At 36.6% G+C, this 17,424-nt stretch overlaps 1 protein-coding gene across 18 annotated transcripts in view; it reads right to left on the bottom strand.

Annotated features, from left to right (window-relative positions):
- Positions 1–17,424, bottom strand: part of CEP170 (centrosomal protein 170) — a 129,618-nt gene that overhangs the window by 26,793 nt on the left and 85,401 nt on the right. For 11 of the 18 annotated variants that reach the window (XM_015127526.3, XM_077998185.1, XM_015127542.3 and 8 more), the window contains 2 exons: positions 13,748–15,580; positions 5,717–5,951 (listed from right to left, as the gene is read on the bottom strand). In XM_015127526.3, the coding sequence (XP_014983012.2) occupies positions 5,717–5,951; positions 13,748–15,580 (2,068 nt within the window). The remainder of the gene's footprint in view (positions 1–5,716; positions 5,952–13,747; positions 15,581–17,424) is intronic. The other 7 variants (XM_077998180.1, XM_077998191.1, XM_077998183.1 and 4 more) reach the window with 1 other exon arrangement.

The following is a 17,424-nucleotide window of genomic DNA, read 5'->3' as shown; positions in this document are numbered from 1 at the left end:
TAAGAGGACAAAAACATTTGTAATAATTAAGTTTGGACTGAAAATCTGAACAAAGCATTGGCTAGGATTCTTAAGCACAAATAAGGTAAGCCTAGCATTTTATAAACTGTAGGAATGTAATGCTGATTCTGAAATTCCAAGTATATCTGGATTCTCATAAATTTAAATATGTGAGATCTACAGAAAATTGAAAACTCCAAATAAAGTTCTAACTATAATCATAAACCACTGTTTTCTCTGTATCCCTCTTAAATATAACTAACATTTATTGACTACTGACTATATGTCAAGCACTAGGTTAAGTATTTGCATCAACTTGTCACCTCTCTCAGGTTGGCACCATTAAGTCCATTTTCCAGATGAGATCACTAGAGCACAGTTAACTCACCCAGGGTCACAGACCTTGTGGTCGAGTTGGGTTTGAATCTCAGAACAAGAATATGGTCTGAGTCCACAGTCCATATTCTTCACCATTCAGCTACACTGCATCCCTGTCACTGAGGTTATCTCAGAGTTCAGCTGCATTTGCAGCTCCCTCACCATTCCCTGGTGACACCATTTACTGGCTCCAAGTATTTACTCTTTGCGAATGACTCTACATCGATGAGTCTAGCTCTCACGGCTTCCTGTTTCACAGCCACGGTTCAACTGTCTGCTAGATTTTTTCACAGGGCTATCCTTTAGGCATCTTGGTGTCAGTATGACCAAAATACAACCTATCTTCTTTTTCCATACCTTCTGGGTTCCCTACTCTCACCAATCTCCCATCTGATCAACCATGGAACCATTTTAAATTCTGCCTTACTATTCCAGCAACCATCAAAAGCTAGGCCTCTTGTGCCACACAGCCAAGTTGTGGATGCACAGGGAAAGTTCTTGAAGTAAACTAAAAGTGCTACTCTAGTGAACACAGGGATGATGTGAAAGCAAAACAGCCTAAATAGCCTAATGCTGATATGGACAAAGTCTGAGTGTCCGGATAGAAGATCAAAACAGCCACAACATTCCCTTAAGCCAAACGAATCCAGAGCAAAACCCGAACTCTCTTCAACTCTGTGAATGCTGACAGAGGTGAGGAAACTGCAAAAGAAAAGTTTGCAGAGGTCGGTTCATGAGGCTTGAGGAACAAAACCATCCCCTTAACATAAAAGTGCACAGAGAAGCAGCAAGTGCTGATACAGAAGCTGTAGCAAGTTATCCAGAAGATCTAGCTGAGATAACCGATTAAGGTGGTTATAATAACAACTGGTTTTCAATGTTGATAAAACAGCCTTTTATTGGAAGAAGATGCCATCTAGGACTTTCATAGCCAGAGAGAAGACAATGCCCAGCTTCAAAGCTTCGAAGGACAGGCTGACTCTCTTGTTAGGGGTTAATGTAGCTGGTGACTTTATGTTGGAAGCCAACGCTCATTTTCCATTCCAAAAGTCATAGGGCCCTTAAGAATTATGCTAAATCTACTCTGCTTGTGCTCTACACATGGAACAATAAAGCCTGGATTACGGCATATTTAACAGTGTGGTTTACTAAATATTTTAAGCCCACTGTTGAGACAAACTGCTCAGAAAAAAAAGATTACTTGCAAAATATTACTGCTCATGGACAATGTACCTGGCTACCTAAGAGCTCTGACTGAGATGTACAAGGGGATTAGTGTTGTTTTCATGCCTGCTAATATCCATTCTGCAGCCCATGGATCAAGGAGTCATTTTGACTTTTTGTTGTTGTTGAGGTAGAGTCTCGCTCTGTCCCAGGCTGAAGTGCGGTGGCACAATCTCGGCTCACTGCAATCTCCGCCTCCCAGATTCAAACGATTCTTCTGCCTCAGCCTCCCGAGTAGCTGGGATTACAGGCGCATACCACCGTGCCCAGATAATTTTTTTCTATTTCTAGTAGAGATGGGGTTTCACTGTGTTAGCCAGGATGGTCTTGATCTCCTGACCTCGTGATCTGCCTGCCTCGGCCTCCCAAAGTGCTGGGATTACAGGTGTGAGCCACTGCGCCTGGCCCATTTTTGTCTTCTAAGCAGAAAATGTATTCCTTTATTTAAGAAATACATTTTGCAAGACTATAGCTGTCATAGGTAATGATTCCTCTAATATATCTGGAGAAAGTAAACTGAAAATCTTTTGGAAAGGATTCACCATTCTATATGCCATTAAGGACATTAGTGATTCATAGAGGAGGTAAAAATATCAAGATTAACAGGAGTTTGGAAGAAACTGATTCCAACCCTCATAGATGACTTTGAGGGTTCAAGACTTCAGTGGAGGAAGTCACTGTAGATATGGTGGAAACAGCAAGAGCACTAGAAGGACTAGAGGTACAAGTGGAGCCTGAATATGGGACTGGATTGTTGCAATCTCATGATAAAACATTAACAGATGAGAAGCTGCTTCTTCTGGATGGGAAAAGAAAGTGGTATCTTGCAATAGAATCTACTCCTGGTGAAGCTGTTGTGAGCACTATTGACTTGACAACAAAGGATTCAGAATATTACATAAACTCAGTTGATAAGCCGGAGGCAGGGTCCGGGAGGACTGACTGCAGTTTCGAAAGAAGCTCTACTCTGGGTAAAACGCTATCAAGCAGCATTGCATTGCTACAAGGAAATCTTTCATCAAAGGAAGAGTCAATCAATGTGGCAGACTTCACTGCTGTCTTATTTTAATTAAGAAATCGCAGCCAGGCACGGTGGCTCACGCTTGTAATCCCGGCACTTTGGGAGGCCGAGGTGGGAGGATCATGAGGTCAGGAGAGCAAGACCATCCTGGCTATCACGGTAAAATCTCGTCTCTACTAAAAATACAAAAAAATTAGCTGGGCATGGTGGCGGTCACCTGTAGTCCCAGCTACTCGGGAGGCTGAGGCAGGAGAATGGCGTGAACACGGGAGGCAGAGCTTGCAGTGAGCCGAGATCGTGCCACTGCACTCCAGCCTGGGCGACAGAGTGAGACTCTGTCTCAAAAAAAAAACAAGAAATCGCCACAGTCACCCCAGCCTTCAGCAACCACCACCCTCAAATAAGTCAGCAGTCATCAGCAGGGATGTAAGACCCCATGCCAACAAAAAGCTGATGACTTACTAAAGGCTCAGATGATCACTGGTGTTTTTAGCACTAAAATATTTACTTGTTTAGGTATATACACTTTTTTAAGAAGCAGTGTTACTGCACACAGTATAGTGTGAACATAATTTTTATATGCACTAGGAAACAAAAAAAATTATGTGACTTACTTTATTGAGATATTTGCCTTACTATAGTGGTCTGAAACCAAACCTGCACTATCTTTGAGGTGTTACTGTAGATAATCATCCAGTATAATTTTTTGGTTAAATATATTTCATTTGGTCATCTGTAAAGCTGGTATTATAGCTCTATTTACCCTAATATTCATGAAAGTCTGCATCATGTCTTATATTCCTATTAGATGGAAGTTAATATCTGTATTCATAACAGAGAAACTGAGGCAGGAGCTAACAAAGCACATGCATCAGGGATACCTGAAAGAAACTTTCCCTCGTCAAACTGAAGACCAAATATGCCATATCTCGCTTATATACTTTATATTCTAAATGGAGCTTGCTTTTGTGCTTTAAATTTAAATGCAGGTAAACAGTTACTATGTAAGATTAACAAAGTGCTGATCAAGTGAAATAGTCCTAAATTCTAAACAGAAAGAGTATGCTAAAGCATAAAACATTTTTATAATACATTAAAACTCACTATTATATTTTTCAAATAAAAGTGTCTTTACTACTCTTCAAATATTGCTCTTAGCACAGGAGTCTTCTAGGTGACAGTAGTAGTTCATGTAAATAAATAAAATTATTTCTCATATTCTACTTAGTTTGTGATTCACAGCCATTTGAAAATGAATTTTCTCACGCTAAGCAAACTTATCACTGCCCTATAGAAAATTACATATCAACATTTCCTTCCATATTTTGTATTTTTCCTTCTTCCTTCCACTACCCTCCTTTTTTCTCCATATAAAATAAAACAAAAAAACCCCACTTCTCTAGCTTTGAGATATATGTCTGGAAAGTGTATCTTGAAAAATTAAAATCCCAAAGTCAAGTTTTATTAGCATAGTGCTACTGACAAACTAGAGGGATAAGGCATGAACATCACTGGAGGTTAAATAGCCTGGCCTTAAAGTCCTGCCATAGATAATAAAAAGTACACATTGATAATAGTAACACTATGCACATAGCAAAATAGAACCAAGTGAAAATACAGTGTATAACCCTTATTCCCTCTTCTGTTTGTATTACAACTATTTTTTTATTTGAGGGTAGGGAAGTGTATTTGGCTCAGAAGAAGGGTTTTAGTCTTTCTAGTTTGGGGTAGAGGGAGCTTGAGAGAGGAGGCCTCCTGCCAGGAGGCATCTAGACATACAGGCACCACTGGATCTTTATATGGACGTCTTTTTCAAGGGAAGGGGAAATATGATGAGACAAGAGTAAGACCTGTGGTTGCTAGCTGAGCCTGGAAGTACAAAAAATGTGTCAAGTTGCTCTCTCTACAAGCATTTTGTCGGCCCATAATGATCCATGGATGCCAAAGCACATATATGCCTTTCCTCTAACTAGAACAACTGGCTTAAAATGCTTCAGTAATTACTCTACTAAAAAGCTATTTGTATGTTAAAGCAAAAATGTTTCAAGCAGCACAATGAGATTAGAAAGGCATGTTTTCTCCAAGAATAAAAGCAATGACAAGTGAATAGTCTTTAAAAATAAAAAACTAAACATCAAACCAATGAGCCAGAAAAAACACAATTCACAGAAGTCAATGAAATAAAGAAAAAAAAGATGAACATTAAGATAGAGTAAAATTTTGTTGTTTTTTAAAACCATCTATGAAATATTATGTATAAACTCTTTAATAATGTTCTCAAGTATACAACTTGAAGATTAAGGTCTTAAAGACAGAAGTAAGCTTAGTATGTACACAGTGAAAATGTTTAGGTAACAAATGGTATAGTGCAATAAAATTTAACATCTCACAAACTTTAAACAAAAAATCCTTATATTTTAAGTACTATAACATCTGCTTGAGTATAATCTCTCTTCAAAGTTCAGCCATAGTAAGTTATTAATTATGTTATTAATTAAAAATCATCTGCAGCATAAATTTTATTTTTTGTACATAATCTAAATCTAAAAGTTACTATAGACATATTTATTTAATCTTCAAAATAATCATATTTTGTTTTACTTACTAAAGGGTTGAACTGACCATACTTAATGAGCTCATAAAAGTATGAGTGAAAATCTGCTTACCCTAATTCTCTCCAGAGAGCATTAGCCACATCTCTAACACGTATACTATTACATCTTTGGAAGTTTAAAGGAAAGTAATCCATAAATTGCCTGCACAGTTCTTAATTATGTAGATCTGATACTGCCTCCCTTTCAAAGTTATACTTACTTATCACCATCTATAAAAGAAACTCTTAAAAAGGGAGGAGAGGGGAGAGAGAAAAGGTCAAAATAAATCAGTTCTACAATATGTTAGTGGCACAGGTATAGAAAAAAAAGGAAAAAAGTTGGATAGAGAGTAATACTACTGACTAAACAGAGTTCACAGTTATCTGTGGATTTCAGTTCTTAGACTACTAGTACAAATGAAGTACAAGCTAAACTCTGTTACCAAGTTGTAACGTTCTTAGAAATTTTCAGTTCTTAAAGGTAAGTTCTGAAAACCAACCTGGCTATCTCTTCTCGATGAGCAGTCCAATCTCGGATGTAGTCTTCCTGCTCTTTAATCCGGTGCTTGAATGAAGAACTAGTAGGCATTGCTGATCCAGCGCTCTGCAAGCGAGTGGTTTTCAGGGCTGGAGAAGTACGTAGACGGGTATGTTTAGGGGAATTACGGTTTGATCCAAATTCATCTTCTGAGGTGGAAGCATAATCAGTAGGAAAGCGCCTCCATCTTGAATTTACTAAATTAGTTTAATTATTAAAAAAAGAATTATTATGTTATCATTTAAAGGAGGTAAAAGTCATGACTTCAAAACACCATGAGAGCGCACACACAGCACAATTTTCAAAAACTGACATACACATACCTCACAAAAACCATAAGTCTACTACTCCTTAGAGATAGAAACATTACACTTTGGTGAATTAAAAACAATGAAGAATCAAAAACATCGAAAGACCATGTTTTCCATAGTGTGGTGAATAAACATTCAGATGAAAAATTTCACTAATGATAAACAACTAAGCAAGCTCTATCCATCGATGTTTAACTGGAGCACTTTTCAATTGCAAATATTTCTTATTTGAGTGAAAATATGAATTTTTCCAAAAAAAAAAAGACAGTAACAACATCAACGACAACAAAAATAAAAACAAGGGAAAAGATTTCCTCATGCCACATGGACTTTCAACATGGAGATGGTAAAAACTCTCTTTTCCCAACACACAGACGTGCATAATTCCGGCTGTGGAAATTATGCCTTTATGGCAGAAAAAAAAACATTACCTCTGTCATTCAACATCCTGTTACGCTATGGTTGGAAAAAATCTTTTTACATGGTAAAAAACACAACAAAGCATCTTCAGTACAACTCTCTGCTGCTTTGACACTGAAAGCATATGGTGAAAATAGACAATGGCATAAAATCTACAAAAAGCAAAACTCTACAAGCTTTTGTCACAACCATTGACATTGAAGGCACAGGAGATACTGTGAAGAGTCACATTAAAGAAAGTGGCAATCACTTTCTTATTTACAGTTAGTAAAGACATTTAAAAAAATGGCATTGCTGAAACATTTAAAAAATCAGAAGACAAAGCAGACACTTTACTACTGTTAATATGAGAATCAAACATACAAATAATTTGTGAAGCATCAATAGAGGTAAAAAAGAGAAATAAAGGCTAATTCCTGGTAAACTTCACAAGGGTAGGAACCATGTCTGTTTAATCCAGTAACGTATATCTAGCACTTAGCTGAGTGTTGGCTAGCAAATTTTTAACAAATATTTTGGAAAAAATGTAAGACTTCCTGGATATAAACACTTACTTTTCCGAAACCTAGTGAAAAGCATTAAATGTTATCGGCATTTTAAAGTAATAAAACCTTAGCATCTTTTTCCTTTTCAATAGAAACTGACCCTAAGCTGCATAGAACCCAGAATTTCCTCCACTTGAATTTTATGCCTTTTATATCTTTTCCTCCAAAAAGTACATTTTTACCTGGGGATCTCTAAGGCTGAGCTTGCTCTCAGATAAAACTGGCATACATTGCCACCAGAACTGGCTTAAGAAACAGAGAACTCTATAATGAGGAATATGCCATAAATTAGAGCCTATCGATCTGTCCTCGTTCACACCCCTATCTGGAGATCCTGATGTTTGGAACGACATTCATTCATAGATATGAGAGAATGAACATATGCAGAAAGTTCATGGCTCTCTGTAAAAGTGTATGCAAATGCATATACTAGGTAATTAGTCATAGATTTTTTTTGAGGAGCTTAAACATAATTTCTGATTTTAACACTGTAAGATAATTTATTAACATAGATACTACTTTTACCATGGTGATAATGTACTCATTTCTAGATATAAAAACTTCCATGAGTTGAAGTGATCCTGAGACTTGAAACCAATTTTAGGAAAAGTTTAGGAACAAGAGTAGAGAGGTTTAGAAAGAATTAGAAATATGGCAGGCAAAATCAGAAATACTGTAAACAAATCTGTACTTCTCAAAAAAGTGTTTCATTAAATGCTAAATGTGTGTTTTTTTGCTATCTTACAATAGTGTTCATAAGGAAAAAAAAATCCATTGTTACATCAAATTTCCTGATTTTTGATTAGGCAACTATGGTCACCATACATATGATTGGAAACTAGAGAGAAGAGAAAAGCAATTAACAAAGAGCTTTAATAAACTGGAGAACATATGAAAACATAAGTATGATAAAACTAAGACAGTTAATTTCGAGGTAACTTAGAAAGAATGGCATCGATGGCTGACTACATGAAAGCAGAATGAGAGACTGAGTGCCAAGTACTGTTAATATATGTTAAATGTCAGGTGACCACATATAAGCAGAGCCATGCTAGAATTAACTTTAAATAGTCTGAGCTTAGGATCAAAAAGCAATTACATTTTGAGGAAAAAAGTAAGAGAAAAACTTCCTTTTCACAAACTTTCCATCTCTTTTCATAGGTTGGTCTACCTAGAAGTCAGTAAGAATAGTAAAGCTACTAATAATATCTTTTAAAAGCAATCAGAGGCCGGGTGCGGTGGCTCACGCCTGTAATCCCAGCACTTTGGGACACTGAGGCGGGCGGATCACAAGGGCAGGAGGTTGGGACCCTCCTGGCCAACATGGCGAAACCCCATCTCTACTAAAAATACAAAAATGAGCCAGGCGTGGTGGTGCATGCCTGTAATCCCAGCTACATGGGAGGCTAAGGCAGGAGAATCACATGAACCCAGGAGTCAGAGGTTGCAGTAAGCTGAGATTGCACCACTGACTCTGGCCTGGTGACAGAGCCAGACTCCGTCTCAAACACAAAAAGAAAAGCAATCAAAAGAATACAGCATATTTTAAAAAGTAAAAGGTAACATCTTTAGGTACGTTCTTTTAAAATCAAGGAGGAAACTGGATAAAATAATCAGCATATAGCACAGAAATAAAAATGTGATTAAAAATTATTAAGTAATTAAGAGCTCCCTTTGCCAGTGGAAAACATATCACACACGGTGTACTATGAAGAAAAGCTCGTTACCTCTGGACACACTGAGTCTGTGTAACAACGAACAGCAGAGCAGAGACTGAGTGAAATGATGGCTACTGGTGGAGAAGGAACTGGGAAAGGGAGTTCAATGCAAGGCCCTTTAACCTATTATTTCTCAAAGAATTAATTTCAAAACTTTTTGCTTTCTTAACATTTGCTTCCAAACTATACCAGCTACCCAACTTTTTTTTTTCCCTAAATTCTCTACCACCCGCTAATTAACACCAAAGAAACTTCAAGTTAAAATATTTTAACTTTTCCCCCATCTACTTATTTCATAGAATTTTGGAACCGAATGACCTTTGACATGAGTCTAAATTCTTCCATTTACAGAGAAGAAACAGGCCCAGAGAGGTCTTACCTTGCTAAAATCACAGTATAAGCCAGGTCTATGGACTCCCAGACTTCAAAACTAATTCTCTGAGATTCCAAGTGTTGTATACATTCTACACTTTTGTTTCCAGTAAGTTTTTTTTTTGAGATGGAGTGTCCCTCTGTCACCTGGGCTGGAGGGCAATGGCGCCATCTCGGCTCACTGAAACCTCCACCTCCCAGGTTCAAGCGATTCTCCTGCCCTCAGCCTCCAGAGTAGCTGGAATTATAGGCACCCGCCACCATGTCTGGCGAATTTTTGTATTGTTAATAGAGACGGGGTTTCACCATGTTGGCCAGGCTGATCTCGAACTCCTGACCTCAGGTAAACTACCTGCGTCAGCCTCCCAAAGTCCTAGGATTATAGGCATGAGCCACCGTGCCCAGTCAAGTTGTTTTAAAAAGACAATCTAAATTTCTGATGTAATGATAGTTTTTCTAATTTCTGATTTCTACCTGTGTTGAAGAAAAACTTTTTCTTTCTCTTGAATTTTATTCAGCTTAAGTAACAATTTATAAAAATAAATTAGATTTTCTTAATATATTATTAGGCTCATTTGATGGGTTGATATTACTAAGGCATTTAAAGGTGTTTGAAATGCCAATCTCTAAGAGACTTATTGGTTAGTAAAGGCCTAGACAGCATATATATTAAAATGAAAGTTCCAAGATGGGCTTGATTAAGCTCGTAGCTAGAGCTACAGCATTCATTACAAAATTTAGTTTTTAATTATAAAATAGGCAACATTCCCTCTTGTGTTGTAGTACTAAACTACTATATTCACTACAAAAACATACTATCATTTATGATGTCTAGAGAATTAAAAAGGAAAAAAAGAGTTGTTAGTATCGTATTTCTGTGACTGTTCCAATTTCTTTGTTGGCATTAAAACGTGCAACTATAGATTTTGCAAACACACTTCAGAAAACACACATTGCATCTTCATACTATATCAGAATATTTTAGTGGAAAATTACCACAAACATGTTTTGCATGTATATTTATGAGCATGCAGCAATAAGATCAGTTGGGGAGAAAAACTGCTGACAATGCTGTTTTGTCCTTTGACCTGGAGAAAGAGTTAATTCAAGCCATGCATGTCCAACATTTAATTTCTACTGCCTATAAACTGTGAAGATTAGAATTAAAAAGGGACAGCAAACAGTCTAAAAAAATTTTTAAGGATATTAACATAATGTTTTTATTTTCTAAAATGTGCACTTAAAACATAATGAAAACCAAGGGCTTTATTTTGATAGTTCAAGGTCTTTAAATTTAAATATATCTTGCCAAAATAAATCTGGATATCTCAGTTACAACTAAGTATCAAGAATCACTGAAGGAGGCCAGGTGCCTGTAATCCCAGCACTTTGGGAGGCTGAGACAGGAGGACAGATCAGCCTAACCAATATGGTGAAACCTCATCTCTACTAAAAATACAAAAAATTAGCCGGGCCTGGTGGCACACGCCTGTAATCCCAGCTACTTGGGAGGTTGAGGCAGGAGAATCACTTGAATCCGGGAGGCAGAGGTTGCAGTGAGCTGAGATCATGCCATTACACTCCAGCCTGGGCAGCAAGAGCAAGACTCTGTCTCAAACAAACAAACAAACAAACAAACAAAAAAATCATTGAAGGAATGTTTTGGGGGAAAAAAAACTAGTTAAACTCCTAGAAGCAAATTGCAAATTACATCAGAGAAACATAACAGAACTCTTCTCTTAATGCTAAATCTGAGATTTCCAATCTTCTATTTTTATTACACGTTACTTTTAAAAAACTCTCTCTCTTTTTTTTTTTTTTTTTTTTTAATGGAGACAGGGTCTCACTTGTCCCAGGCTGGAATGAAGTAGTGTCATCACAGCTCACTGAAGCCTTGAACTCCTGGGCTCAAGTAATCCTCCAACTTTGCCCTCCCCTAAAACACTGGGATTACAAGCAGGAAACACTGTGCTGGCCTAAAACTATTTTAAAAACATCATCTAAAATATGGAATTGGAAACATTACAGAATTATTTTTACATATCCAATTGGGACAATATCAAAGGTGCTAAGTTCAGATTATTTCCAAGGTCTTTAAAGTTTATACCGTGCACAGCAACACTGATCAGTATGATTTAACATTCTTTTAAGTCATGTTTCAAAAGATAAAAATTTTCTTTTTTTTTTTTTCCATTCAAAATAGTATAATTATCTTAAACAGAAATGTTATAATATCAAAGGCACCTAAATTAGCAAAATCAAACAGGTATGTTTGTTTGTTTGTTTGATGACCTTCTCCATACAGCTATTATAGTATGTTCACACTGAATGAAAGATCCTGGCTACTGTCCTAGATAAGATGTAATACTATAAATGGGTACCTTGAGAGAATCTGAATATACAATCCCAGATTACAATGTGGCTTTATGCTCATAAGGTGGAACAGAGAATATAAACTGGGTAAAACATCAGAATTGCAAAGATTTTAGTAAACAATACCAAAACCTTTATATGGTATATTGACCTTGCATATACTCCTGATAATAATCCAGTAGATTCCAGCTGTCTTCTGGAAGCTTGCATACAAGTAAACACTCAAACTATTTCTTAGAGCTAGAATAAATATGGCAGAACAACAACAGGCTGGGGATTAAAAGCCTTTGATTCTCATTCCGCCCCTGCCACAGCCATGTGCCCAGGGCAGGTTATTTCCTCTCTTGGCCTCAGTTCCCTTAAGGGAATAACTCTTCTAACTCTTAAATTCCATGATTCTCATTATTTAATATACTGCTAGTAAGTATGAAAAGACCAAAATCATATACTTCAATTTGTCCTAGGGAATTTCATATACAATTCAAGGTTATTTTTGGACACAGAAAACTGAATATTTATCAAGTTCTGTATTCAAAGAAGCAGAAAATGAAATGTAGCTTTATATATAGCATCTTACAGTTGTTTCTTAGACTTGCTGAAGTAATCATATTTAGCTTGGATCTCAAGCCTTATCCTAAATATCAAGGAATAAAACCACATCATGTGTTAAGAGGTACTCCAAGCTACCTGGTAACACAGAAATTATGTTAAGACAGGAAAATACACACATATCTTAATGGAGATGAGGTGATAAAACACGGAGTATAGCAGAAGAAATTTCTTCAGGAAATGCAGCAGAGATGAAATGTGAATTGAAGAAGTAGAGCCATAAGCAACAACAGAATGAAAAAAAAAACCAAAATAGTTAGTTTTAAAATATTTGGCAATAAATTTATGAACCACCAACCAAAGCTTCAAGTGTGGAAATGAGGACTGGGGTAATAAGGAAAATGTTGTCTAATTTTTTTTTGGAATCATGATTATATGTTATCCAGCTTCAGCCTACATCCATTTCTACCATAGACAGTGACCATCATTAGCAAACCCACTGACCAGCAGAGAGAGAGAGGTGAATGGAGTGGAGGAAAGCAGCAGTGAAAAGAGGAAGAAAAGTGAAAACAGTATCATATGCAAAGTACCGTTCCTTTAGGGTCTTGTAGGATATAGTGTGGTAGATGTAAACCAATCAAAAATAAAAAGATGAAATTTCCTATCAACTTCCCCTCCACTTTTAACTCAAGACTTAGGGCTCACTGAGATGTCTGCCTACTGAAAATCATCACGCATCTGCAAGCCTGTTATAACAGCTGGCCTCCCACACTGGCCTTTGCAGCCACGCCCACATAGGAGGCTCATTATGAAGTAATGAGAACAGGCTTACAGGATACAAACAAATATCCACCTCATGACTCTTTGGTCACACATGTCTCTCAATGGCTTCAGCTCTGAACACAAAGTATGTAAGCAAACAAATATAACAACATCAGTTAAATTCTGGTGGAGAGTAAGTAGTTTTTGTAGTTATTATATTCAATTACACCTAATTACTAGAGTTAAACAATGTAACAGCACTTTTTGAGATAATGCTCATAACCAGTTAAATTTCTACAGCCCAGTTTGGCCAATATATGCTGAGTGATTCCCCATGAATCCATCTTCTTCCACTGAAATAAATTAAGGGTTAGTTTTCACCTGCTCCAACTATAAACAGATTTAACTTTAAAAAGTATAGGTAAAGTATGTGAGACATTTCAAAATAGGTAGGGAAAAAAAAGAACAAAACATTGATTATTTAACTCTGAAAGAAGTAATAAAGCATACGCTGCTTTTCTTCAAGTTCTTAAGGGCTTTGAAATACGTGAGGATATTTAAAGGTTAAACACGCTTTTAGAAGCACAATGTTAATTCCTATACTTTAAACCAGATAATGCCAGATAATCTAATTTTGACACACACACATCCAAATATATCACCAACTGGAGAATTAAAACTCCTAAATCAGTTCAATGAATTCCTAATTTTGAAATCACTATTTTGCCCCAGGACTTTAATTGGAAGTATATATAACTTCTGACTTTTCCATTTACTATGCTACATAAAACTATTTCATGGAACCTCCCCCGCCACCTCATATATCATAACTTTTGTTTTGAACGAGTATCTTGGGAAGACAACTAGACACTTTTTTTTTTTTAAAAAGGAACCCCAAAATATACAACATGCTAATGCTATTAGAAATCTGGATCCAATTTACCTGAAGCAGAGCCATGAGCTGAGGTCATACTTTTGACCTTGGAGTCTGAGAGTCGAGAGATACTGTTAGCTCTAATTCTAGGAGAAAATTTATCTGATGGTACTAATCTGGCTCCACTTCTAATGATGGCTTCTGCGGTCCTCGAAGAGGCACTACTTCTAGAAATTGTTGCTTCAGAGTCACTACGAGCTGACAGTGAGCCAAGTCGTGTTCTACGAGGCTGAGCCAATAAATCAATCCGAGAGATGTTACGCCTTCCTGTGGGAGGTTTTGATGTAGAACTTGTTGTGGATACTTCAGAAGCAACAGATGCTTTGTCAGCATCGGCAAGTTCACTGTCTGAAGCTTCACCAAGTCGTGCTCTGCGCAAGAGGGAAGTCCTGGTAGGTCGTGGCCTTGGAAGGGTGGTCGATTTACTGGATGAACCAGATACTACCGGAGAAGTCTTAGATTTCGTTACTTTACTTCCTTCCAGTTTGGAATGTACATGCTCATCAGCTGAGGTAAGTGGAGTCCGTCCATGAGGTTTACAGGAGTAAGTTTCTTGATCAGATGACATAATATCAGAGATGGCAGAATGAGGTACACTAGAGGTTTGATCATCATCGGTTAGGTCTACCGAAGGCTGTCTTATTCTCCCACTGGATTGAACAAATTTACGACCATCTGCTCTTGAACCCACATCTGTGGAACGACTTTTTGTTTTCTTTTCCATTTTTTCCCTAGTACCTGAAGATGACGATTTTGTAACATCTTTGGAAGGAGAACCTGTGGAACACCTATCTTTATAGAGGCTAGTGAAACTCTTTCGCTTTTGGGTTGATTTTCTTTCAGTTTCTCCAGTAACCAGACTGATTGTACTAGCTGTATCTACATCAGATTCTGGTGAAATAGAATTGTCTCTATTATAACTGGGAGTGTCTGGTCCTTCATCAGTTTTATTATCTTCACGTAGTTTAGCTTCTAGAAAAGCCATGACTGCTTCTGTGTCTTTTAGAATAAGGGTTGTGTCCATACTAGAATCAGGATCTAAAGACTCACTTCTTTCTCGTATTCTACTTGCAGATGTTAATGCTAAAGAAGAAGGAGTAGAGGAAGTCTGTTTATTTATATGAGGAATAAGTTCTATGGGTATGTTTGGGCTGGGTTTTTCTATAGTGAAGCTCCCTTGTCGCACTAATGACTTGGAGGATTCCTTCTTGTCTCCTCCCTTTGGAGTCTGACTTTTCAGAATTTCCTCAGCTTTTCTTCTTTTGCTCTCACTTTGTGCCACTCTGTCTCCTTTGCCTGTAGAATGTCCTGAATTTTTTTCTGGAGGTTGTGATTCTTGTTTAAAAGGTTCCTCCCTACATTTATCTGTCTGACCTGAAACATTTTTGGAAGACAATTTAGTAGGTGTCCACTGAGCCTCCTCCCTTTGTTCTTGTTGTTGAAGTTTTGCTAATGTTTGCTTTACCAAAGAAGTTTCCTTATCAGGTTCATTTTTCTCCTTTCCAGGAGCAGAGCTGCCTAAGTGAAGTAGGGTTTTATTATCTCCACCAGTTTTGAGAGTCTCTCCATTTACTGCCCTGTTCATTTTACTCAAGGGTCTGTCGGCATCTTGTTTATCTTTCTGGTATACCTGTGTAGGTGCTTCTTTCTCCTGAAGTTCTGTGTCTTGTTTTTCTCCTATCTCTGACCTCTGTGTTATAACCTTTGCTCTGTGGCTCTCAAGAGACTTTTCTTCATTTGGAAGCTGGGGAAGAGTTCGTCTCCTTCTCTCTCCCTGGCTAGCCAAGGAAGTTGCAGAGCCAGTACTTCTCACTGTCATGCCAGACTCACTGATCTCTGTCTCTATAAAATAAAAACCACAAAGAAGGAATTGGCTAAGACAAAAAAATAAAAATAAAAGGAGCACCCTACAGTTGTCTGTCAGTATCCACAAAGACTGGTTCCAGACCCCTTCTTCCCCCAGGATACCAAATTCCAAGGATGCTTAAGTACCTTATATAAAGTGATGTAGTATTTGTATATAACCTACTCACACCCTCCCATATACTTTAAATCATGTCTAGATTATTTATAATACCTATTACAATGTAAAAGCTATGTAAATAGTTGTTAATACTGTATTGCTTAGTGAATAAGTACAAAAAATAAAGTCTATACATGTTCGGTGGGGACGCGATCATTTCTTTTTCCCTCTCAAATATTTTCAGTCCTCAGGTGAATTCACAGATGCAAAACTCACTAATACAAAACCTATGGATGCAGAGGGCCAGCTATATTACATTACATTTTGAGATGTAATTAAAAATGACTTAGCCTAAAAAACAAGTGAGCCAGCATTGTGACTAAGTAGTTTAAAAAGTAAGTACAATTTCAAGCTGCACAAAAAAGCAATTCCTAGAGGAGTCAGGAAGACCAATTGTATGAGATGAAAATTAGAGTCATCTGATCATTTTTCTCCTTTCATATATTTAATTTTCTATTTATTAATTGACAAAAATTATGTATCTGTGTGGTGTATAACATGATGTTTGGATACACGTATGCCATTATGGAATGGCTAAGTCAAGGTAACTAACATATCTATTACCTCGCATACTTATCCTTTTTGTGGTGAGAACATTTAAGATCTACTTTCAGTTATTTCAAATATACAATGCATTGTTACTAACTACAGTCATAATGGTATATAAGGGTCATCTGATCTTAAACCTAAATATATTGCTCTTCTTTCCTCTTAATGTGTTTTATAGAAGGAAAGTTCACTGTGTTCATTCTTGCTTTTGTAACCTTCCATCCTTGAGGTTTGCTCAAAAAGCCAGAATCTAACTATTGTAGATGTATACAGAGAATGTCAAATAAACATTGTTTATTTTCTGTATTTTCAACTGCACAGTAGAGAAGAACAAAATATATAGTTTTTAAAAAGTATTATCTACTTCAAAGAATGACACTTTTGGATTTCCTAAGTAAAATGAAAAACACAGAGCTTTAACATTTCAAAAAAATCTATAGCTGATTACAAGAATTTTAAAAATTATAAGTATGAAATAGCAGAATTTTCATAGGACACAGCAAAATTTTATACATTGAGGAAGTTTTAAATTATAGTCTTCTGGTTATTAATGCCACATATGGAAATACAAAATCCCTTTCTTTTTTTTCAAGTAGAAGCCGATGAGAAAATATATATTTTGATTTTTCCATGAGAGAATCTGAGAATATTTAAGGATTTTCCTGACTGTTAAAAATGGAATGTATTTCTGAGAAAAAGGAGACATCTTTTCAGGGAAATATAAATTAACATATAAAGCTTCCTAATCCCTTAGGGATAAATGGAGAAAAGATACTAGATACAGCTTCCGTGGGTCTTTTTTTTCTCTTTATAATCCTAAAAGTTCAGCATTTAAATATCGTATCAATACAATGGTTATGATGGAGGAAAATCCTTACTGAACTGATAGATTTAACTTTAATTTAGTCATTAATCATGTTATATCTTGTTTTGTTTTTTCTTTCATATGTCTTATCTCCTTAGTACTAACTGAAGCATCTAGAATGTAATGGCTACTTTACCCTTTTGTATTTTTCTAGTATTTCTCATACTGCCCCCTCCTCATATACATTCAATATGTTTAACAAAAACATTTTACGATTTAAGTGGATTTATCAAGCTTATGTAAATAAGT

This window comes from Macaca mulatta, chromosome 1, assembly GCF_049350105.2.
Source record: "Macaca mulatta isolate MMU2019108-1 chromosome 1, T2T-MMU8v2.0, whole genome shotgun sequence".
In the NCBI taxonomy this organism is placed as follows: domain Eukaryota; kingdom Metazoa; phylum Chordata; class Mammalia; order Primates; family Cercopithecidae; genus Macaca; species Macaca mulatta.
This window is presented reverse-complemented; position numbering and strand designations above follow the sequence as displayed.